We start from the raw sequence: 25,860 nt of genomic DNA on the forward strand, positions 1-25,860 counted from the left end.
ATACATTAGCTAGTATCTATAATATCGTCCAAAATAATATTTCGATCGACAACCCCCCTCCATCAATAATGACAACCTGTCAGGATTCTATGCCAACATGGCCACTGCTGTGCACACATCCAGTACATAGTACACTCACGTCTGTAGCCATTAAGTGCTTTGAAAGGCTGGTCAAGGCTCACATCAACACCATTATCCCAGAAACCCTAGACCCACTCCAATTTGCATTCCACCACAACAGTTCCAAAGATGATGCAATCTCTATTGCACTTAACACTGCCCTTTCCCACCTGGACAAAAGGAACACCTGACCTGACTGCCCTCGACTAGCACAAAAACTTCCTGTGGCGGACTGCAATAGCATCGAATAGTCCCCACGATATGCAACTGTTCAGGGAAGTCAGGACCCAATACACGCAGTCAGTCAGGAAAGCAAAGGCCAGCTTTTTCAAGCAGAAATTTGCATCCTGTAGCTCGAACTCCAAAAAGTTCTGGGACACTGTAAAGTCCATGGAGAACAAGAGCACCTCCTCCCAGCACTGAGGCTAGGTAACACGGTCACCACCGATAAATCCATGATTATCGAAAACTTCAACAAGCATTTCTCAACGGCTGGCCATGCCTTCCGCCTGGCTACTTAAACCTCGGCCAACAGCTCCGCCCCCCCGCAGCTACTCGCCCAAGTCTCTCCAGGTTCTCCTTTACCCAAATCCAGATAGCAGATGTTCTAAAAGAGCTGCAAAACCTGGACCCGTACAAATCAGCTGGGCTTGACAATCTGGACCCTCTATTTCTGAAACTATCCGCCGCCATTGTCGCAACACCCATTACCAGCCTGTTCAACCTCTCTTTCATATCGTCTGAGATCCCCAAAGGATTGGAAAGCTGCCGCAGTCATCCCCCTCTTCAAAGGGGGAGACACCCTGGACCCAAACTGTTACAGACCTACAGTGCCTTGCGAAAGTATTCGGCCCCCTTGAACTTTGCGCCCTTAAGTTAATACTTTGTAGCGCCACCTTTTGCTGCGATTACAGCTGTAAGTCGCTTGGGGTATGTCTCTATCAGTTTTGCACATCGAGAGACTGAACTTTTTTCCCATTCCTCCTTGCAAAACTGCTCGAGCTCAGTGAGGTTGGATGGAGAGCATTTGTGAACAGCAGTTTTCAGTTCTTTCCACAGATTCTCGATTGGATTCAGGTCTGGACTTTGACTTGGCCATTCTAACACCTGGATATGTTTATTTTTGAACAATTCCATTGTAGATTTTGCTTTATGTTTTGGATCATTGTCTTGTTGGAAAACAAATCTCCGTCCCAGTCTCAGGTCTTTTGCAGACTCCATCAGGTTTTTTTCCAGAATGGTCCTGTATTTGGCTCCATCCATCTTCCCATCAATTTTAACCATCTTCCCTGTCCCTGCTGAAGAAAAGCAGGCCCAAACCATGATGCTGCCACCACCATGTTTGACAGTGGGGATGGTGTGTTCAGGGTGATGAGCTGTGTTGCTTTTACGCCAAACATAACATCTTCTTCCACATGTTTGGTGTGAAACCTCTGGAGAGAGTTTGCTGCACTGAAAGTAAAGGGGCTAAATAATTTTGCACGCACCAATTTTTCAGTTTTTGATTTGTTAAAAAAGTTTGAAATATCCAATAAATGTCGTTCCACTTCATGATTGTGTCCCACTTGTTGGTGATTCTTCACAAAAAAATACAGTTTTATATCTTTATGTTTGAAGCCTGAAATGTGGCAAAAGGTCGCAAAGTTCAAGGGGGCCGAATACTTTCGCAAGGCACTGTATATCCATCCTGCCCTGCCAATCTAAGGTCTTCGAAAGCCAAGTCAACAAACAGGTCACTGACCATCTCGAATCCCACCGTACCTTCTCCGCTGTGCAATCTGGTTTCCGAGCCGGTCACGGGTGCACCTCAGCCACGCTCAAGGTACTAAACGATATCATAACCGCCATCGATAAAAGACAGTACTGTGCAGCCGTCTTCATCGACCTTGCCAAAGCTTTCGACTCTGTCAATCACCATATTCTTATCGGCAGACTCAGTAGCCTCGGTTTTTCTGATGACTGCCTTGCCTGGTTCACCAACTACTTTGCAGACAGAGTTCAGTGTGTCAAATCGGAGGGCATGCTGTCCGGTCCTCCCGCAGTCTCTATGGGGGTGCCACAGGGTTCAATTCTCAGGCCGACTCTTTTCTCTGTATATATCAATGATGTTGCTCTTGCTGCAGGCGATTCCCTGATCCACCTCTAGGCAGACGACACCATTCTGTACACTTCCGGCCCGTCCTTGGACACCGTGCTATCTAACCTCCAAACGAGCTTCAATGCCATACAACACTCCTTCCGTGGCCTCCAACTGCTCTTAAACGCTAGTAAAACCAAATGCATGCTTTTCAAACGTTTGCTGCCTGCACCCGCACGCCCGACTAGCATCACCACCCTGGATGGTTCCGACCTAGAATATGTGGACATCTATAAGTACCTAGGTGACTGGCTAGACTGTAAACTCTCCTTCCAGACTCATATCAAACATCTCCAATCTAAAATCAAATCTAGTCTGCTTTCTATTCCGCAACAAAGCCTCCTTCACTCACGCCGCCAAACTTACCCTAGTAAAACTGACTATCCTACCGATCCTCGACTTCGGCGATGTCATCTACAAAATAGCTTCCAACACTCTACTCAGCAAACTGGATGCAGTTTATCACAGTCCCATCCGTTTTGTTACGAAAGCACCTTATACCACCCACCACTGCGACCTGTATGCTCTAGTCGGCTGGCCCTCGCTACATATTCGTCGCCAGATCCACTGGTTCCAGGTCATCTACAAGTCCATGCTAGGTAAAGCTCCGCCTTATCTCAGTTGGTCACGATGGCAACACCCACCCGTAGCACGCGCTCCAGCAGGTGTATCTCACTGATCATCCCTAAAGCCAACACCTCATTTGGCCGCCTTTCTATCCAGTTCTCTGCTGACTGTGAACGAACGAATCGCAAAAATCGCTGAAGTTGGAGACTTTTAGCTCCCTCAACAACTTCAAACATCTGCTATCTGAGCAGCTAACCGATCGCTGCAGGTGTACATAGTCTATCGGTAAATAGCCCACCCAATTTTACCTACCTCATCCCCATACTGTTTATATTTATTTACTTTTCTGCTCTTTTGCACACCAATATCTCTACCTGTACATGACCATCTGATCATTTATCACTCCAGTGTTAATCTGCAAAAGTGTAATTATTCGCCTACCTCATGCCTTTTGCACACAATGTATATAGACTATTTTTTTCTACTGTGTTATTGACTTGTTAATAACTGTGTTGTCTGTTCACACTGCTATGCTTTATCTTGGCCAGGTTGCAGGTACAAATGAGAACTTGTTCTCAACTAGACTACCTGGTTAAATAAAGGTGTTCTCAACTAGACTACCTGGTTAAATAAAGGTGAAATAAAAAATAAATAAATAAAAAACACCTATGTGAGAATGCTGTTCATTGACTACAGCTCAGCGTTCAACACCATAGTGCCCTCAAAGCTCATCACTAAACTAAGGACTCTGGGACTAAACACCTCCCTCTGCAACTGGATCCTGGACTTCCTGATGGGCCGCCCCCAGGTGGTAAGAGTAGGTAACAACACATCCGCCACGCTGATCTGGTGGAGGTGGTGTCAACGGTAAGGGCTGGTGTCAACGGTACGGGCTGGCGGAGGTGGTGTCAACGGTAAAGGCTGGTGGAGGTGGTGTCAACTGTACAGGCTGGTGGAGGTGGTGTCAACGGTACGGGCTGGTGGAGGTAGTGTCAACGGAAAGGGCTGGTGGAGGTGGTGTCAACGGTAAAGGCTGGTGGAGGTGGTGTCAACGGTACGGGCTGGTGGAGGTGGTGTCAACGGGTACCGGCTGGTGGAGGTGGTGTCAACGGGTACCGGCTGGTGGAGGTGGTGTCAACGGTACGGGCTGGTGGAGGTGGTATCAACGGGTACGGGCTGGTGGAGGTGGTGCGGGAGTGTCGATGGGTGTACCTAATAAACTGGCCACTGAGTAAAAGTGGAGCGTAGAGAAGAAATTGTTCCACGTTTGCTTGTTAAGATTTGTTATTTTAAGATGAATGCATTTAAACTAAGTTGCTCTGGATAAGAGCGTCTGGTAAATTAACCTCTAACCTCCCTCCACCTCTCTAGTCTCCCTCCACCTCTCTAGTCTCCCTCCACCTCTCTAGTCTCCCTCCACCTCTCTAGTCTCCCTCCACCTCTCTAGTCTCCCTCCACCTCTCTAGTCTCCCTCCAACTCTCTAGTCTCCCTCCAACTCTCTAGTCTCCCTCCACCTCTCTAGTCTCCCTCCACCTCTCTAGTCTCCCTCCACCTCTAGTCTCCCTTCACCTCTATACTCTCCCTTCATCCATCCATTTGTTAGCCAACGCAAACACACACATTTTCTTCAGGAAATGTTATTGTAGTTTCCTCTGTAATCCCTGTTCTTCTTCTGGTTTCCTCTGTAATCCCTGTTCTTCTAGTTTCCTCTGTAATCCCTGTTCTTCTTACAGTTTCCTCTCTAATCCCTGTTCTTCTTCTAGTTTCCTCTGTAATCCGTGTTCTTCTTCTAGTTTCCTCTGTAATCCCTGTTCTTCTAGTTTCCTTTCTAATCCCTGTTCTTCTAGTTTCCTTTCTAATCCCTGTTCTTCTAGTTTCCTTTCTAATCCCTGTTCTTCTAGTTTCCTCTGTAATCCCTGTTCTTCTTACAGTTTCCTCTGTAATCCCTGTTCTTCTTACAGTTTCCTCTGTAATCCCTGTTCTTCTAGTTTCCTCTGTAATCCCTGTTCTTCTAGTTTCCTCTGTAATCCCTGTTCTTTTTACAGTTTCCTCTGTAATCCCTGTTCTTCTTCTAGTTTCCTCTCTAATCCCTGTTCTTCTTCTAGTTTCCTCTGTAATCCCTGTTCTTCTTCTAGTTTCCTCTGTAATCCCTGTTCTTCTTCTAGTTTCCTCTATAATCCCTGTTCTTCTTATAGTTTCCTCTCTAATCCCTGTTCTTCTAGTTTCCTCTGTAATCCCTGTTCTTACAGTTTCCTCTCTAATCCCTGTTCTTCTTCTAGTTTCCTCTGTAATCCCTGTTCTTCTAGTTTCCTCTGTAATCCCTGTTCTTCTTCTAGTTTCCTCTGTAATCCCTGTTCTTCTTCTAGTTTCCTCTGTAATCCCTGTTCTTCTTCTAGTTTCCTCTGTAATCCCTGTTCTTCTTCTAGTTTCCTCTGTAATCCCTGTTCTTATAGTTTCCTCTGTAATCCTTGTTCTTCTTCTAGTTTCCTCTGTAATCCTTGTTCTTCTTCTAGTTTCCTCTGTAATCCTTGTTCTTCTTCTAGTTTCCTCTGTAATCCCTGTTCTTCTAGTTTCCTCTCTAATCCCTGTTCTTCTTCTAGTTTCCTTCTAATCCCTGTTCTTCTTCTAGTTTCCTCTATAATCCCTGTTCTTCTTCTAGTTCTCTGTAATCCCTGTTCTTCTTCTAGTTTCCTCTCTAATCCCTGGCAGTGACAATTTTTCTAAAGCATTTAACCCTTATTTTACCAGATAAATGTATAAATTGACTGAGAACACATTCTCATTTACAGCAACGACATGGGGAATAGTTAAAGGGGATAGGAGGGGGGGTGAATGAGCCAATTGGAAGCTGGGGATGAGTAGGTGACCGTGATGGTATGAGGGCCAAATTGGGAATTTTGCCAGGAAACCAGGTTTAATACCCCTACTCTAACAGTAAGTGCCATGGGATCTTTAGTGACCAGAATCAGGACACCCGACCTCCTAAACACTGCATCTTACACAGGGCAATGTCCCCAATCACTGTCCTGGGGCATTGGGATATACTTTTTTTAGACCAGAGGAAAGAATGCCTCCTACTGGCCCTCCAACACCACTTCCAGCAGCATCTGGTCTCCCATCCAGGACCAACCCTGCTTAGCTTCAGAAGCAAGCCAGCAGTGAGATGCAGGGTGGTATGCTGCTGGCAACCGTGAGGAGAAGCTCTGTAATATCATTAGCTACGTCCCAATATGGCACCATATTCCACATTTTGAGCACTACATTTCACCAGGAACCAAGGGGCTCCGGTCAAAAGTACTGTAGTACACTACATAAGAAGGAACAGTTTACCATTTGGGAGACAGCCATTGATAATCCACTGACAACAGAGGGGGCTGAAAGGCGGGTTTAGAGGAGACAGCCATTGAAAATCCACTGACAACAGAGGGGGGTGAAAGGCGGGTTTAGAGGAGACAGCCATTGATAATCCACTGACAACAGAGGGGGCTGAAAGGCGGGTTTAGAGGAGACAGCCATTGAAAATCCACTGACAACAGAGGGGGGTGAACGGCGGGTTTAGAGGAGACAGCCATTGATAATCCACTGACAACAGAGGGGGGTGAAAGGCGGGTTTAGAGGAGACAGCCATTGATAATCCACTGACAACAGAGGGGGCTGAAAGGCGGGTTTAGAGGAGACAGCCATTGAAAATCCACTGACAACAGAGGGGGGTGAACGGCGGGTTTAGAGGAGACAGCCATTGATAATCCACTGACAACAGAGGGGGGTGAAAGGCGGGTTTAGAGGAGACAGCCATTGATAATCCACTGACAACAGAGGGGGGTGAACGGAGGGTTGAGAGGACAGCGGAGCAGAACACACATTTGTTAATGTAACGCCGGACAAATAAAGTTGTACTGGATTGTATTGGCCACAAGGCTTGTATGGGTGATTGTAGTTTCCCGTTGTCTCTCCAACTAACATCTCCTCTCTAATAGGACGCGGCTGATGCTCCCAAACATAAGTCTTCGTCTCAAAGATCTCTCCCATCTCCCAAAATGTGGACTTGTTCACTTCCCTTCACAGACTTGGAACGGAAATTAAATGTGGTGGAACCTCCCTCTAGTCCATGTTGTTTCCACTGATCCAATGTGGTGGAACCTCCCTCTAGTCTAGTCCATGTTGTTTCCACTGATCCAATGTGGTGGAACCTCCCTCTAGTCTAGTCCATGTTGTTTCCACTGATCCAATGTGGTGGAACCTCCCTCTAGTCTAGTCCATGTTGTTTCCACTGATCCAATGTGGTGGAACCTCCCTCTAGTCTAGCCCATGTTGTTTCCACTGATCCAATGTGGTGGAACCTCCCTCTAGTCTAGCCCATGTTGTTTCCACTGATCCAATGTGGTGGAACCTCCCTCTAGTCTAGCCCATGTTGTTTCCACTGATCCAATATGGTGGAACCTCCCTCTAGTCTAGTCCATGTTGTTTCCACCGATCCAATGTGGTGGAACCTCCCTCTAGTCTAGTCCATGTTGTTTCCACTGATCCAATGTGGTGGAACCTCCCTCTAGTCTAGTCCATGTTGTTTCCACTGATCCAATGTGGTGGAACCTCCCTCTAGTCTAGTCCATGTTGTTTCCACTGATCCAATGTGGTGGAACCTCCCTCTAGTCTAGCCCATGTTGTTTCCACCGATCCAATGTGGTGGAACCTCCCTCTAGTCTAGTCCATGTTGTTTCCACTGATCCGTGCTTTTACACCTGCATTGTTTGCTGTTTGGGGTTTTAGGCTGGGTTTCTGTACAGCACTTTGAGATATCAGCTGATGTACGAAGGGCTATATAAATAAATTTGATTTGATTTGATTTGATTTGATCCAATGTGGTGGAACCTCCCTCTAGTCTAGCCCATGTTGTTTCCACCGATCCAATGTGGTGGAACCTCCCTCTAGTCTAGTCCATGTTGTTTCCACCGATCCAATGTGGTGGAACCTCCCTCTAGTCTAGTCCATGTTGTTTTCACTGATCCAATATGGTGGAACCTCCCTCTAGTCTAGTCCATGTTGTTTCCACCGATCCAATGTGGTGGAACCTCCCTCTAGTCTAGTCCATGTTGTTTCCACTGATCCAATATGGTGGAACCTCCCTCTAGTCTAGTCCATGTTGTTTCCACTGATCCAATGTGGTGGAACCTCCCTCTAGTCTAGTCCATGTTGTTTCCACTGATCCAATGTGGTGGAACCTCCCTCTAGTCTAGTCCATGTTGTTTCCACTGATCCAATGTGGTGGAACCTCCCTCTAGTCTAGTCCATGTTGTTTCCACTGATCCAATATGGTGGAACCTCCCTCTAGTCTAGCCCATGTTGTTTCCACCGATCCAATGTGGTGGAACCTCCCTCTAGTCTAGTCCATGTTGTTTCCACTGATCCAATGTGGTGGAACCTCCCTCTAGTCTAGTCCATGTTGTTTCCACTGATCCAATGTGGTGGAACCTCCCTCTAGTCTAGTCCATGTTGTTTCCACTGATCCAATATGGTGGAACCTCCCTCTAGTCTAGTCCATGTTGTTTCCACTGATCCAATGTGGTGGAACCTCCCTCTAGTCTAGTCCATGTTGTTTCCACTGATCCAATATGGTGGAACCTCCCTCTAGCCTAGTCCATGTTGTTTCCACTGATCCAATGTGGTGGAACCTCCCTCTAGTCTAGTCCATGTTGTTTCCACTGATCCAATGTGGTGGAACCTCCCTCTAGTCTAGCCCATGTTGTTTCCACCGATCCAAAATGCTTTTAAATGTGTGTGGAGTAACGGACGAGTGAGCACTTCAGGAGCAAAGCGACCAACCAGAGTCCATGTTTCCCCTCCCTAATACACTCTGGTACCAACACAGTGAGCACTTCAGGAGCAAAGCGACCAACCAGAGTCCATGTTTCCCCTCCCTAATACACTCTGGTACCAACACAGTGAGCACTTCAGGAGGAAAGCGACCAACCAGAGTCCATGTTTCCCCTCCCTAGTACACTCTGGTACCAACACAGTGAGCACTTCAGGAGGAAAGCGACCAATCAGAGTCCATGTTTCCCCTCCCTAGTACACTCTGGTACCAACACAGAGGCAGAAGAACTGGGTCAGTGTTCAAACGTTAATGCCGAAGGAATCTTCTGCTTTCAAAAGGGTTTAGCCTCTGTCTCTGTCTGGGCTGGTGGTGCGTATGGGATGAGCGACTAGGATAAAATTTAGACAAAGAGGAGGGAGGACAGAAATTAGATGACAGATCTCCAGAGTTCCTCTGTGGAGATGGGAGAACCTTCCAGAAGGACAACCATCTCTGAAACACTCCACCCAGCACTCCAGACGGATGCCACTCCTCAGTAAAAAGCACGTCAGCCCATTTGGAGTTTGCCAAAAAGGGATCTAAAGGACACAGACCATGAGAAACAAGATTCTCTGGTCTGACGAAACCCGAATGTAACTCTTTGGCCTGAATGACAAGCATCACGTCTGGAAGAAACCTGGCAACATCCCTATGGTGACAGCATAATGCTTTTGGGATGTTTTTCAGAGGCTGGGACTGGGAGATTAAACGGGATTGAGGGAAAGATTAACAGAGCAAAGTACAGAGAGATCCTTGATGCTCCAGAGCGCTCAGGAACCGAGACTGGGGCGATGGTTCACCTTCCAACAGAACAATGACAAGTCTCTGAATGTCCTTGAGTGGCCCAGCTAGAACCCGATCGAACATCTCTGGAGAGACTCTGCAGAGAAGAATGGGAAAAACTCCCCAAATACAGGTGTGCCAAGCTTGTAGCGTCATACCCAAGATGACTCGAGGCGGTGATCGTTGCCAAAGGAGCTTCAACTAAGTTCTGAGTAAAGAGCCTCAAGTAGATTACTAAGAAAAGCTCATCCATTAAAAAAAAAAATTGCCTTTTAACCTTTGTGCAGATTGCCATGTCTCATTAATGATGCTTTGAAAAAACGTCTCTCTCTTTTTCAAACAAGCGTTGCAGAGCTGGCTACAATTTCAGTTTCCTCCCCCTGAAAAGATCAAACAAATATTACAACAAATGTTATGGCTGAACTGAAATGTGCTGGTTGATAAAATACCTGTATTTATAGGAAAGATGTTTGAAAAGGGTATTTTGTTCTTAAATTATATTGTAAATTGTACTGGTAGAGTTATGTCCTTCATGGAGTTATCAGAATTGTACGGAAAGGTCTGCTCAATCCAAGAGTACAACCAATTGAGTATAGCTTTTGCCCCAAAACTGGAGGAGGCAGGTGGCAGCGGGAGGAGGAACTGGTCTGTCTGCCCAATATAAAGGATCTAAACTGGAGGAGGCAGGTGGGAGGAGGGAGGAGGTAGGGAACTGGTCTGTCTGCCCAATATAAAGGATCTAAACTGGAGGAGGCAGGTGGGAGGAGGTAGGGAACTGGTCTGTCTGCCCAATACAAAGGATCAATACTGGAGGAGGCAGGTGGGAGGAGGTAGGGAACTGGTCTGTCTGCCCAATATAAAGGATCAAAACTGGCGGAGGAATGCAAATAGCATAAATAGGAAAGTTATACCAGTTTCATTTGAGGACCAGGATGTTGACATCTGAGCCATACAGATTGCAAAATAGGAGGGAAGAGATTTTTGATGTACCGATTCCATGGTACAGGATGTATGAGTTGATATATAAAACGCAAGATTCAAGACTTCGTGCTTTTCAGCTAAAATTATCATATAGAATTCTTGCCACCAACAAAATGTTGAATATTTGGGGCATAAAATCGTCGAAGCTCTGCAGATTCTGTTGTGACGATACAGAATTGCCCTCCGGTAGCCCATATCTGGTCTCAGGTTCAGGAATGGCTGAAAACGCATTGATCTAAAAAAATTGACCCTAGAAATAGTACTGTTAGGAGATCTGGAGAGACCTGGTCAGTCAATTACTAATACTCTTAGTAAAAGTATTTATCTTTAACTCGCAATCTGTGGATTCTATTCGATTAGAGAGTGAAATTGTACGTTAAACATCACAGCATAGTTGAAAGATGTTGCGTAGAAATCCGAAGAGGGTGGCCAGGAGAGATAGATGGGATGGGCTGAGGGTGGCCAGCAGAGATAGATGGGATGGGCTGAGAGTGGCCAGGAGAGATAGATGGGATGGGCTGAGGGTGGCCAGCAGAGATAGATGGGATGGGCTGAGGGTGGCCAGCAGAGATAGATGGGATGGGCTGAGGGTGGCCAGGAGAGATAGATGGGATGGGCTGAGGGTGGCCAGCAGAGATAGATGGGATGGGCTGAGGGTGGCCAGCAGAGATAGATGGGAGGGGCTGAGGGTGGCCAGCAGAGATAGATGGGATGGGCTGAGGGTGGCCAGCAGAGATAGATGGGATGGGATGAGGGTGGCCAGCAGAGATAGATGGGATGGGCTGAGGGTGGCCAGCAGAGATAGATGGGATGGGCTGAGGGTGGCCAGCAGAGATAGATGGGATGGGCTGAGGGTGGCCAGCAGAGATAGATGGGAGGGGCTGAGGGTGGCCAGCAGAGATAGATGGGATGGGCTGAGGGTGGCCAGCAGAGATAGATGGGATGGGATGAGGGTGGCCAGCAGAGATAGATGGGATGGGCTGAGGGTGGCCAGCAGAGATAGATGGGATGGGCTGAGGGTGGCCAGGAGAGATAGATGGGATGGGCTGGGGGTGGCCAGGAGAGATAGAATGGATGGGCTGAGGGTTGGAGACAAGTGGGAGTGGAGTTGCTGTGCGGGAGACAGAATGATGGTCAAAGATAAAAGTAGAAAATAAAGTCAAATAAAAACATAATTAAAAGTATGCTTGAATGACACTGAGGGGCAGTGTTTTTACAGCTAATGTCGGTTTGCCTGAGGCTGATGCCGTACAGGTGTTTGTACACATGTATATACATACACACACTCTCATTCAAATAAACACATACAAGAACACACACATACATGTAATAGTGCCAGACATGCAAACAAACATATATGTAGTAGGCTGTTATGATTTTAGTTGTCCTAGATGTCCTGTTTTTTTAAATTCATTGTTGTTTTGCTGTTTTCTTCTGTCTTTTTTCTCTTTCATTCAGTCTGTTGTTGGTGCATTGGGGAGGGGGGGGGGGTCTTGGGGGTGGGGAATGGAGTTAAATTGTATTTTTTTTTAAAATTATTATTATTTTTCTTCTGGGGGGCTGTGGGTGGGGTCTCGAATGGTTGAGCTATTGGGGGACTGTGGAGGCATTGACCCTGGATGCTACGGTGCGTCGCTCTGAATGGGAGTCTGTTGGTGTTGGATGACTGGTATGATGTAGTGGTTGAGCGGCTTCACTGCAGCTATATTGTACGTTTTGGATATTCAAGAAAACATTTAAAAAATAAACAACAAAAAAATACTGAGTAAATGGGTCTGCATACTTTTGTAAATGTGATTTCTGTTTTTGTGTTTGTAATAAATTAGCAAACACATAAATACATGATTTTGTTTTGTCATTATGGGGTATTGTGTGTAAATTGAGGGGGAACCCCCCCCCATTTTAGAATAAGGATGTAACGTAACAAAGGGGGGTCTGAATGGGGGTCTGAATACTTTCAGAATGTACGTTGTGAATGGCATGGGCTGAGTGAGAAATTTGATCAGACAGAAATTTAGACGCACAAATATCATACCCTCTAAAAATGCTAACCTCCCCTGTCATTGTAATGGTGAGAGGTTAGCATGTCTTGGGGGTATGATATAAAATGCTAACCTCCCCCGTCATTGTAATGGTGAGAGGTTAGCATGTCTTGGGGGTATGATATAAAATGCTAACCTCCCCCGTCATTGTAATGGTGAGAGGTTAGCATGTCTTGGGGGTATGATATAAAATGCTAACCTCCCATGTGATTATAATGGTGAGAGGTTAGCATGTCTTGGGGGTATGATATAAAATGCTAACCTCCCCTGTTATTGTAATGGTGAGAGGTCAGCATGTCTTGGGGGTTATGATATAAAATGCTAACCTCCCCTGTTATTGTAATGGTGAGAGGTTAGCATGTCTTGGGGGTATGATATAAAATGCTAACCTCCCCTGTCATTGTAATGGTGAGAGGTTAGCATGTCTTGGGGGTATGATATAAAATGCTAACCTCCCCTGTCATTGTAATGGTGAGAGGTTAGCATGTCTTGGGGGTATGATATAAAATGCTAACCTCCCATGTGATTATAATGGTGAGAGGTTAGCATGTCTTGGGGGTATGATATAAAATGCTAACCTCCCCTGTCATTGTAATGGTGAGAGGTTAGCATGTCTTGGGGGTATGATATAAAATGCTAACCTCCCCTGTCATTGTAATGGTGAGAGGTTAGCATGTCTTGGGGGTATGATATAAAATGCTAACCTCCCCTGTCATTGTAATGGTGAGAGGTTAGCATGTCTTGGGGGTATGATATAAAATGCTAACCTCCCATGTGATTATAATGGTGAGAGGTTAGCATCTCTTGGGGGTATGAAATAAAATGCTAACCTCCCATGTGATTATAATGGTGAGAGGTTAGCATCTCTTGGGGGTATGATATAAAATGCTAACCTCCCCTGTCATTGTAATGGTGAGAGGTTAGCATGTCTTGGGGTTGTGATATAAAATGCTAACCTCCCATGTGATTATAATGGTGAGAGGTTAGCATCTCTTGGGGGTATGATATTGGTCTGTCTGTAACTTTTCTCACTCATCATTATTCACAATTAATTTAGGATTATCCGTAAAACATGGTAACAGCAACATTGGTATTATTCGATTGGGCACAAAATAATCTGAAAAACAACCAGAGCAGCAGCAAACAAATACTAAACTTTGCACTACTTTAAAACACATAAGTGAATTTCTCCCAATACAGTTGGTCCCCTAAAAATCTGGAAACTATTTACAAAAAAGTGCTGTAATTTCCTAACGGTTCACCCAACATGGATGAAAATACCCTCAAATTAAAGCTGACAGTCTGCACGTTAACCTTATAAGTGTATAATTTCAAATCCAAAGTACTGCTGGAGTACAGAGCCAAAACAGGTGTATTTGAACATGATATTAAAGTGGAACTGACAGCATTTTTAGCTAAATTCAATCTTATTCAAATCTGTTCATATACATGAAGAATGATACTTTTGTTTAGGACAAGCGAGCACTTAATAATAATAATAATATAATAATATATGCCATTTAGCAGACGCTTTTATCCAAAGCGACTTACAGTCATGTGTGCATACATTCTACGTATGGGTGGTCCCGGGGATCGAACCCACTACCCTGGCGTTACAAGCGCCATGCTCTACCAACTGAGCTACAGAAGGACCACTTAGATATGTTCATTTTCACGTTTTCATGAATTCTGAATGTTTGGGAATTATGTATATTAACACGCTGACCACAACATTCTCGTCACGTGCGTTGCAAAATAAATATACACATACATGCTATTCAACCACACTGATCGCGCGAGCCAATGAGCGTCTGCGTTGCCAGGCGCTAAAATAGAAGTTTCTACTATTTGTTGCGCAGAACACGCTGCAAGTCCTGCCTCTCTCATCACCTCATTGGCTTTTAGAACCATTTGCCCACGTGCCATCTCCTCATTGGTTATATCCACGTGGTTGAAAGATTAACTGAGATTGTGGTGGTAATACACCTTATGAAAGTTAGTTGCCAATCGCAATATAAAAGTCCAAAGAAGAAAAGGCCCGGGAGGAAGAGAGATGACTAGAAACGACTCGGTTGACTGTTTTGTGTGTGGATTAATTGTCGGAGTAGAGGACCTTGTGCATTTCAGGTAAAATAACATATCCCGGGACAAATTAGCTAGCAACTACAAGCTAACTAGCTAAATTGCCATAAATGTTTAGTGCTTTTTGACCTGTCCCCAAATTTAAATAATTGGTTCAGAGTTTGTTTTGATATTTCAACCTGAGCGTCGTGATCGCGTTTGGTGTGTGGGGTCAAAATCAATTTACGCACGCCCGGTTTGGGCGTAAGGTGTTTGTGAAAATAGACACTGCAGTAAATTAATTAAACCTAAAAAACATCTGTCTCTTCCATGACTGCTCCATAGCCAATCATAACTGCCTCTGACCTGGCATGTAATCAAGAGAACTTCCCTGGTCATCCCTACTGCCTCCGACCTGGCATGTATCAAGAGAACTTCCCTGGTCATCCCTACTGTAAACAATCTATTTACATTCGACAAACTCTATTCAAAATGTATTTAAACTCTACTCAAACTCTACTCAGCCTGTATTTAAACTCTACTCAGCCTGTATTTAAACTCTACTCAGCCTGTATTTAAACTCTACTCAGCCTGTATTTAAACTCTACTCAGCCTGTATTTAAACTCTATTCAGCCTGTATTTAAACTCAGCCTGTATTTAAACTCAGCCTGTATTTAAACTCTACTCAGCCTGTATTTAAACTCTACTCAGCCTGCAATTAATCTCTACTCAGCCTGCAATTAATCTCTACTCAGCCTGCAATTAATCTCTACTCAGCCTGCAATTAAGCTCTACTCAGCCTGCAATTAATCTCTACTCAGCCTGCAATTAATCTCTACTCAAACTCTATTCAGCCTGTATTTAAACTGTACTCAAACTCTATTCACACACTGTACAGGTCTGGTTCCAAATGGCACTCTGTGTACTATATAGTACACTACTTTGGAGTAGGACCCATTGGGCTCTGGTCAAAAGTAGTGCACTATATAGGGAATAGGGTTCTATAGGGCTCTGGTCTAAAGTAGTGCACTATATATGGAATAGGGTTCTATAGGGCTCTGGTCTAAAGTAGTGCACTATATAGGGAATAGGGTTCTATAGGGCTCTGGTCTAAAGTAGTGCACTATATAGGGAATAGGGTTCTATAGGGCTCTGGTCTAAAGTAGTGCACTATATAGGGAATAGGGTTCTGGTCTAAAGTAGTGCACTATATATGGAATAGGGCTCTGGTCTAAAGTAGTGCACTATATAGGGAATAGGGTTCTATAGGGCTCTGGTCTAAAGTAGTGCACTATATAGGGAATAGGGTTCTATAGGGCTCTGGTCTAAAGTAGTGCACTATATAGGGAATAGGGTTCTATAGGGCTCTGGTCTAAAGTAGTGCACTATATAGGGAATAGGGTTCTGGTCTAAAGTAGTGCACTATATATGGAATAGGGCTCTGGTCTAAAGTAGTGCACTATATAGGGAATAGGGTTCTATAGGGCTCTGGTCTAAAGTAGTGCACTACATAGGGAATAGGGTTCTATAGGGCTCTGGTCTAAAGTAGTGCACTACATAGGGAATAGGGTTCTATAGGGCTCTGGTCTAAAGTAGTGCACTATATAGGGAATAGGGTTCTATAGGGCTCTGGTCTAAAGTAGTGCACTATATAGGGAATAGGGTTCCATAGGGTTCTGGTCTAAAGTAGTGCACTATATAGGGAATAGGGTTCTATAGGGCTCTGGTCTAAAGTAGTGCACTATATAGGGAATAGGGTTCTATAGGGCTCTGGTCTAAAGTAGTCCACTATAATAGGGAATAGGGTTCTATAGGGATCTGGTCTAAAGTAGTGCACTATATAGGGAATAGGGTTCTATAGGGCTCTGGTCTCAAGTAGTGCACTATATAGGGAATAGGGTTCTATAGGGCTCTGGTTAAAGCAGTGTACTATATAGGGAATAGGGTTCTATAGGGCTCTGGTCTAAAGTAGTGCACTATAATAGGGAATAGGGTTCTATAGGGCTCTGGTCTAAAGTAGTGTACTATATAGGGAATAGGGTTCTATAGGGCTCTGGTCTAAAGTAGTGTACTATATAGGGAATAGGGTTCTATAGGGCCCTGGTCTAAAGTAGTGCACTATATAGGGAATAGGGTTCTATAGGGCTCTGGTCTAAAGTAGTGCACTATATAGGGAATAGGGTTCTATAGGGCTCTGGTCTAAAGTAGTGCACTATATAGGGAATAGGGTTCTATAGGGCTCTGGTCTAAAGTAGTGCACTATATAGGGAATAGGGTTCTATAGGGCTCTGGTCTAAAGTAGTGCACTATATAGGGAATAGGGTTCTATAGGGCTCTGGTCATAAGTAGTGCACTATATAGGGAATAGGGTTCTATAGGGCTCTGGTCTAAAGTAGTGCACTATATAGGGAATAGGGTTCTATAGGGTTCTGGTCTAAAGTAGTGTACTATATAGGGAATAGGGTTCTATAGGGTTCTGGTCTAAAGTAGTGCACTATATAGGGAATAGGGTTCTATAGGGTTCTGGTCTAAAGTAGTGTACTATATAGGGAATTAGGGTTCTATAGGGCTCTGGTCTAAAGTAGTGCACTATATAGGGAATAGGGTTCTATAGGGCTCTGGTCTAAAGTAGTGCACTATATGACTGTAAGTCGCTTTGGATAAAAGCGTCTGCTAAATGGCATATATTATTATTATATTATTATATATAGGGAATAGGGTTCTATAGGGCTCTGATCTAAAGTAGTGCACTATATAGGGAATAGGGTTCTATAGGGCTCTGGTCTAAAGTAGTGCACTATATATAGGGAATAGGGTTCTATAGGGCTCTGATCTAAAGCAGTGCACTATATAGGGAATAGGGTTCTATAGGGCTCTGGTCTAAAGTAGTGCACTATATAGGGAATAGGGTTCTATAGGGCTTTGGTCTAAAGTAGTGCACTATATAGGGAATAGGGTTCTATAGGGCTCTGATCTAAAGCAGTGCACTATATAGGGAATAGGGTTCTATAGGGCTCTGGTCTAAAGTAGTGCACTATATAGGGAATAGGGTTCTATAGGGCTCTGATCTAAAGCAGTGCACTATATAGGGAATAGGGTTCTATAGGGCTCTGGTCTAAAGTAGTGCACTATATAGGGAATAGGGTTCTATAGGGCTCTGATCTAAAGCAGTGCACTATATAGGGAATAGGGTTCTATGGGACTCTGGTCTAAAGTAGTGCACTATATAGGGAATAGGGTTCTATAGGGCTCTGATCTAAAGCAGTGCACTATATAGGGAATAGGGTTCTATAGGGCTCTGATCTAAAGCAGTGCACTATATAGGGAATAGGGTTCTATAGGGCTCTGGTCTAAAGTAGTGCACAATATAGGGAATAGGGTTCTATAGGGCTCTGGTCTAAAGTAGTGCACTATATAGGGAATAGGGTTCTATAGGGCTCTGATCTAAAGCAGTGCACTATATAGGGAATAGGGTTCTATAGGGCTCTGGTCTAAAGTAGTGCACTATATAGGGAATATGGTTCTATAGGGCTCTGATCTAAAGCAGTGCACTATATAGGGAATAGGGTTCTATAGGGCTCTGATCTAAAGCAGTGCACTATATAGGGAATAGGGTTCTATAGGGCTCTGGTCTAAAGTAGTGCACTATATAGGGAATAGGGTTCTATAGGGCTCTGGTCTAAAGTAGTGCACTATATAGGGAATAGGGTTCTATAGGGCTCTGGTCTAAAGTAGTGCACAATATAGGGAATAGGGTTCTATAGGGCTCTGGTCTAAAGTAGTGCACTATATAGGGAATAGGGTTCTATAGGGCTCTGGTCTAAAGTAGTGCACTATATAGGGAATAGGGTTCTATAGGGCTCTGATCTAAAGCAGTGCACTATATAGGGAATAGGGTTCTATAGGACTCTGGTCTAAAGTAGTGCACTATATAGGGAATAGGGTTCTATAGGGCTCTGATCTAAAGCAGTGCACTATATAGGGAATAGGGTTCTATAGGGCTCTGATCTAAAGCAGTGCACTATATAGGGAATAGGGTTCTATAGGGCTCTGGTCTAAAGTAGTGCACAATATAGGGAATAGGGTTCTATAGGGCTCTGGTCTAAAGTAGTGCACTATATAGGGAATAGGGTTCTATAGGGCTCTGATCTAAAGCAGTGCACTATATAGGGAATAGGGTTCTATAGGGCTCTGGTCTAAAGTAGTGCACTATATAGGGAATAGGGTTCTATAGGGCTCTGGTCTAAAGTAGTGCACTATATAGGGAATAGGGTTCTATAGGGCCCTGGTCTAAAGTAGTGCACTATATATGGAATAGGGTTCTATAGGGCTCTGGTCTAAAGTAGTGCACTATATAGGGAATAGGGTTCTATAGGGCTCTGGTCTAAAGTAGTGCACTATGTAGGGAATAGGGTTCTATAGGGCTCTGGTCTAAAGTAGTGCACTATATAGGGAATAGGGTTCTATAGGGCTCTGGTCTAAAGTAGTGCACTATATAGGGAATAGGGTTCTATAGGGCTCTGGTCTAAAGTAGTGCACTATATAGGGAATAGGGTTCTATAGGGCTCTGGTCTAAAGTAGTGCACTATATAGGGAATAGGGTTCTATAGGGCTCTGGTCTAAAGTAGTGCACTATATATAGGGAATAGGGTTCTATAGGGCTCTGGTCTAAAGTAGTGCACTATATAGGGAATAGGGTTCTATAGGGCTCTGGTCTAAAGTAGTGCACTATATAGGGAATAGGGTTCTATAGGGCTCTGGTCTAAAGTAGTGCACTATATAGGGAATAGGGTTCTATAGGGCTCTGGTCTAAAGTAGTGCACTATATAGGGAATAGGGTTCTATAGGGCCCTGGTCTAAAGTAGTGCACTATATATGGAATAGGGTTCTATAGGGCTCTGGTCTAAAGTAGTGCACTATATAGGGAATAGGGTTCTATAGGGCTCTGGTCTAAAGTAGTGCACTATGTAGGGAATAGGGTTCTATAGGGCTCTGGTCTAAAGTAGTGCACTATATAGGGAATAGGGTTCTATAGGGCTCTGGTCTAAAGTAGTGCACTATATATAGGGAATAGGGTTCTATAGGGCTCTGGTCTAAAGTAGTGCACTATATAGGGAATAGGGTTCTATAGGGCTCTGGTCTAAAGTAGTGCACTATATAGGGAATAGGGTTCTATAGGGCTCTGGTCTAAAGTAGTGCACTATAAAAGGGAATAGGGTTCTATAGGGCTCTGGTCTAAAGTAGTGCACTATAATAGGGAATAGGGTTCTATAGGGCTCTGGTCTAAAGTAGTGCACTATATAGGGAATAGGGTTCTATAGGGCTCTGGTCTAAAGTAGTGCACTATAATAGGGAATAGGGTTCTATAGGGCTCTGGTCTAAAGTGAAAACTTCCGTGTGATTGTTCTTGTGTTTGACTCTTCTCATTAACACAGAGCAGCTAATTGGTTAATTAGCCGGTCAGTGACACATATTCTGCTTATCATATACTGTGTGTGAGTGATTAGACCCGGTCAGTGATACTCGTCTTCCCTATAAGTAATTACTTCCTGTAGCCAAAGACTATAATCCCTACAGGGCGACATAGTTATAATCCAAACCCCTTGAATTCGCCTCAAGCCTCAACAAAAGAATTAACATTTCACCCTGATGTTAAACTGTAAAGCATTATATCTCTCTCTCTCACCCTGATGTTAAACTGTAAAGCATGATATATCTCTCTCTCTCACCCTGATGTTAAACTGTAAAGCATTATATATCTCTCTCTCTCTCCCTGATGTTAAACTGTAAAGCATTATATATCTCTCTCTCTCACCCTGATGTTAAACTGTAAAGCATTATATATCTCTCTCTCTCTCCCTGATGTTAAACTGTAAAGCATTATATATCTCTCTCTCCCTGATGTTAAACTGTAAAGCATTATATATCTCTCTCTCTCTCCCTGATGTTAAACTGTAAAGCTTTATATATCTCTCTCTCTCTCTCCCTGATGTTAAACTGTAAAGCATTATATCTCTCTCTCTCTCTCCCTGATGTTAAACTGTAAAGCATTATATCTCTCTCTCTCTCTCTCCCTGATGTTAAACTGTAAAGCATTATATATCTCTCTCTCTCTCCCTGATGTTAAACTGTAAAGCATTATATATCTCTCTCTCTCCCTGATGTTAAACTGTAAAGCATTATATATCTCTCTCTCACCCTGATGTTAAACTGTAAAGCATTATATCTCTCTCTCTCTCACCCTGATGTTAAACTGTAAAGCATTATATATCTCTCTCTCTCACCCTGATGTTAAACTGTAAAGCATTATATATCTCTCTCTCTCTCACCCTGATGTTAAACTGTAAAGCATTATATCTCTCTCTCTCTCTCTCTCTCTCACCCTGATGTTAAACTGTAAAGCATGATATATCTCTCTCTCTCTCTCTTACTAATTCTTTAGGAAGGTCCTGTCTGTCACGCCCTGGTCTTAGTATTCTGTGTTCTCTTTATTATGTTGGTGAGGCTTTGTCTTGGGGTTTTGTAGTTTATGGGATTGTGTTTAGTATAGTATTCTAGGTAAGTCTATGGTTGCCTAGAGTGTTTCTCAGAGGCTGGTGATTTATCGTTGTCTCTGATTGGGAACCATATTTAGGCAGCCATATTCTTTGAGTATTTTCGAGGGTGATTGTTCCTGTCTCTGTGTTTGTTGCACCAGATAGGGCTGTTTTTCGGTTTTTCACGTTTCTTGTGTTTTGTATATTGTTCGTATTTTCATCTTTATTAAAGATGTTTATAAATAACCACGCTGCATTTTGGTCCTCCTCTCTTTCACTGGAAGAACTGTCCAATCAAACGTGTCTATTGAATTCTATGCATATAATTCTATCCATCAATTCCATTCCATATTTGGACATGTGTCACGTCAACTGTAATTAACCTCACCAACATTTGGATAAAAAAAAGGTGGTTTCATAGCTAACTAATTATTTAAATGTCAATACATTTCTTAAGGTATTTAACATTGTATTGAGGCAGAATGGAAATCGGAAGGGGAGACAGGTAGTGGAAGAAACAGTGGGGAGGATGCAGGGATTGATGCGCAGTCTCCAGCAGGCAATTTGTATGTGACTTACCCCTCAACCACTAATTATTTTAACATTCCACCCAGAGGTTTGTCATGCATTAGACGGGAGAATCCTTCACTTATTGAAGAAGAAGAAGGCGAGGAAAACCCCATCAAATATTCATTTTTCCCCATAATGCCACATTAAGCCTCGCATGTATTTTTGTATTCTGGTTGGTTCCCCAAACCAGGAAGTAAGAGCACAGTGTACTGTAGTAACTAAACATGAGTCACGCATAAGAGCCAGCTGCAATCCATCCAACAGTAGTGCACTATATAGGGCATAGTGTCTCATTTGGGACGTGTCCCATTTCAGTCACTTGCACTTAGTGTAGTGAAAACAACATGCTTTTAAAAAATTAAAAAAAGAGTTTCTGACCCATTTTCCAAACTCCCCTGTCCCCTCCTCTCCCCTAGCTTCCTCTTAGTGGGTTGACAGAGTACATTTTAACATTCATTCATCATCCAATTATTTTGTGGAAAGTCTATTTATAGCCAAATACAGTAGAATAACACCACAAATAATTTGTAGTTTCATTGACTGCATTGAACAATATATAAATACATACCTACTATGGCAAGGTTATGTTCAGATCCACAGGCAATCTGTGGAGAGAAATTAAATATCTGATGAAGTCTTTACATCATATGAATTGGTTGAATGTCAACCTGTCTATTCTTCACATGGTCATGTAGGCTAGACAGGAAACGCACTCTCCCCAAGGACAGTCAACATTCCGATTTGTCCGTCAGACTGCCAGATGAAACGCGATACATCACTCCAGAGAACGCGTTTCCACTGCTCCAATGTCGGTGTACTTTACACTGCAGCCGGCGATTGGCATTGAGCATCGAGAAGTTAGGCTTGTGTGCAGCTGCCCGGCCATGGAAACCCATGAAGCTCCCGACGTACAGTTCACGTGCTGACGTTGCTTCCAGAGGCAGTTTGGAACTCGGTAGGCCGTTCTGTGAAGCTTGTGTGGCCTACCACTTCGCGACTGAGCCGTTGTTGCTCCTAGACATTTCCACCTCACAATATCAGCACTTACAGTTGACCAGGGCAGCTCTAGCAGGACAGAAATTGAACAAACTTACTTGTTGGAATGGTGGCATCCTATGACGGTGCCACATTGAAAGTCACTGAGCACTTCAGTAAGGGCCATTTTACTGCCAATGTTTGTCTATGGAGATTGCATGGCTGTGTGCTCGATTTTATACACCTGTCAGCAACAGTGTGTAAATCTGTCGTTCTGCCCCTGAACAAGGCAGTTAACCCACAGTTCCCTGGTAGGCCGTCATTGTAAATAAGAATTTGTTCTTGACTGACTTGCCCAGTTAAATAAAAGACTGATGATACAGGTGTGGGTCTCTGGGGTGTTTTCATTCGCTATAAATCTGTCCAGTGTTCCCAGATTTGACCAATAATTAATCACAATACGAGTGAAATGGTAATTAAGTGTTTAAAAAGAAGTGAGATTTTCACTGGACTGTTCCTTTATTACACGGTTAGTAGGGAAGACAGTGATGCAGGTAACAACCAACGCACCAGTACAACCTGACATCAAGACAGTGATGCAGGTAACAACCAACGCACCAGTACAACCTGACATCAAGACAGTGATGCAGGTAACAACCAACACACCAGTACAACCTGACATCAAGACAGTGATGCAGGTAACAACCAACGCACCAGTACAACCTGACATCAAGACAGTGATGCAGGTAACAACCAACACACCAGTACAACCTGACATCAAGACAGTGATGCAGGTAACAACCAACGCACCAGTACAACCTGACATCAAGACAGTGATGCAGGTAACAACCAACACACCAGTACAACAACCTGACATCAAGACAGTGATGCAGGTAACAACCAACGCACCAGTACAACAACCTGACATCAAGACAGTGATGCAGGTAACAACCAACGCACCAGTACAACAACCTGACATCAAGACAGTGATGCAGGTAACAACCAACACACCAGTACAACCTGACATCAAGACAGTGATGCAGGTAACAACCAACACACCAGTACAACCTGACATCAAGACAGTGATGCAGGTAACAACCAACGCACCAGTACAACCTGACATCAAGACAGTGATGCAGGTAACAACCAACACACCAGTACAACAACCTGACATCAAGACAGTGATGCAGGTAACAACCAACGCACCAGTACAACAACCTGACATCAAGACAGTGATGCAGGTAACAACCAACACACCAGTACAACAACCTGACATCAAGACAGTGATGCAGGTAACAACCAACGCACCAGTACAACAACCTGACATCAAGACAGTGATGCAGGTAACAACCAACGCACCAGTACAACAACCTGACATCAAGACAGTGATGCAGGTAACAACCAACGCACCAGTACAACCTGACATCAAGACAGTGATGCAGGTAACAACCAACGCACCAGTACAACCTGACATCAAGACAGTGATGCAGGTAACAATAACGCACCAGTACAACCTGACATCAAGACAGTGATGCAGGTAACAACCAACGCACCAGTACAACCTGACATCAAGACAGTGATGCAGGTAACAACCAACGCACCAGTACAACCTGACATCAAGACAGTGATGCAGGTAACAACCAACGCACCAGTACAACCTGACATCAAGACAGTGATGCAGGTAACAACCAACACACCAGTACAACCTGACATCAAGACAGTGATGCAGGTAACAACCAACGCACCAGTACAACCTGACATCAAGACAGTGATGCAGGTAACAACCAACACACCAGTACAACCTGACATCAAGACAGTGATGCAGGTAACAACCAACACACCAGTACAACCTGACATCAAGACAGTGATGCAGGTAACAACCAACACACCAGTACAACCTGACATCAAGACAGTGATGCAGGTAACAACCAACGCACCAGTACAACCTGACATCAAGACAGTGATGCAGGTAACAACCAACACACCAGTACAACAACCTGACATCAAGACAGTGATGCAGGTAACAACCAACGCACCAGTACAACAACCTGACATCAAGACAGTGATGCAGGTAACAACCAACACACCAGTACAACAACCTGACATCAAGACAGTGATGCAGGTAACAACCAACGCACCAGTACAACCTGACATCAAGACAGTGATGCAGGTAACAACCAACGCACCAGTACAACCTGACATCAAGACAGTGATGCAGGTAACAACCAACGCACCAGTACAACCTGACATCAAGACAGTGATGCAGGTAACAACCAACGCACCAGTACAACCTGACATCAAGACAGTGATGCAGGTAACAACCAACGCACCAGTACAACAACCTGACATCAAGACAGTGATGCAGGTAACAACCAACGCACCAGTACAACCTGACATCAAGACAGTGATGCAGGTAACAACCAACGCACCAGTACAACCTGACATCAAGACAGTGATGCAGGTAACAACCAACGCACCAGTACAACCTGACATCAAGACAGTGATGCAGGTAACAACCAACGCACCAGTACAACCTGACATCAAGACAGTGATGCAGGTAACAACCAACGCACCAGTACAACCTGACATCAAGACAGTGATGCAGGTAACAACCAACGCACCAGTACAACCTGACATCAAGACAGTGATGCAGGTAACAACCAACGCACCAGTACAACAACCTGACATCAAGACAGTGATGCAGGTAACAATAACGCACCAGTACAACCTGACATCAAGACAGTGATGCAGGTAACAACCAACGCACCAGTACAACAACCTGACATCAAGACAGTGATGCAGGTAACAACAACGCACCAGTACAACCTGACATCAAGACAGTGATGCAGGTAACAATAACGCACCAGTACAACAACCTGACATCAAGACAGTGATGCAGGTGACAACCAACGCACCAGTACAACCTGACATCAAGACAGTGATGCAGGTAACAACCAACGCACCAGTACAACAACCTGACATCAAGACAGTGATGCAGGTAACAACCAACGCACCAGTACAACAACCTGACATCAAGACAGTGATGCAGGTAACAACCAACGCACCAGTACAACAACCTGACATCAAGACAGTGATGCAGGTGACAACCAACGCACCAGTACAACCTGACATCAAGACAGTGATGCAGGTAACAACCAACGCACCAGTACAACAACCTGACATCAAGACAGTGATGCAGGTAACAACCAACGCACCAGTACAACAACCTGACATC

General features: G+C 44.2%; 1 protein-coding gene and 1 long non-coding RNA gene across 4 annotated transcripts in view; both read right to left on the reverse strand.

The window, feature by feature from the left end:
* Nucleotides 1-25,860, reverse strand: part of LOC127908485 (secretion-regulating guanine nucleotide exchange factor-like) — a 60,123-nt gene that overhangs the window by 14,829 nt on the left and 19,434 nt on the right. The window contains exon 8 of the mRNA XM_052467049.1: nucleotides 22,219-22,255. Coding sequence (XP_052323009.1) covers nucleotides 22,219-22,255 — 37 coding nt within the window. The remainder of the gene's footprint in view (nucleotides 1-22,218; nucleotides 22,256-25,860) is intronic.
* LOC127908514 (uncharacterized) lies at nucleotides 12,488-13,418 on the reverse strand. Of its 3 annotated transcripts, none has more exons than XR_008067528.1 (3): nucleotides 13,376-13,418; nucleotides 12,809-12,997; nucleotides 12,488-12,555 (listed from the first exon to the last, which is right to left on the reverse strand). It is a non-coding gene; the product is annotated as an uncharacterized LOC127908514 (long non-coding RNA). The 3 variants fall into 3 exon arrangements; XR_008067531.1 differs by lacking the exon at nucleotides 12,488-12,555 and adding an exon at nucleotides 12,566-12,618; XR_008067530.1 differs by lacking the exon at nucleotides 12,488-12,555 and adding an exon at nucleotides 12,696-12,744.

Source organism: Oncorhynchus keta, chromosome 17 (assembly GCF_023373465.1).
Source record: "Oncorhynchus keta strain PuntledgeMale-10-30-2019 chromosome 17, Oket_V2, whole genome shotgun sequence".
Classification (NCBI taxonomy): domain Eukaryota; kingdom Metazoa; phylum Chordata; class Actinopteri; order Salmoniformes; family Salmonidae; genus Oncorhynchus; species Oncorhynchus keta.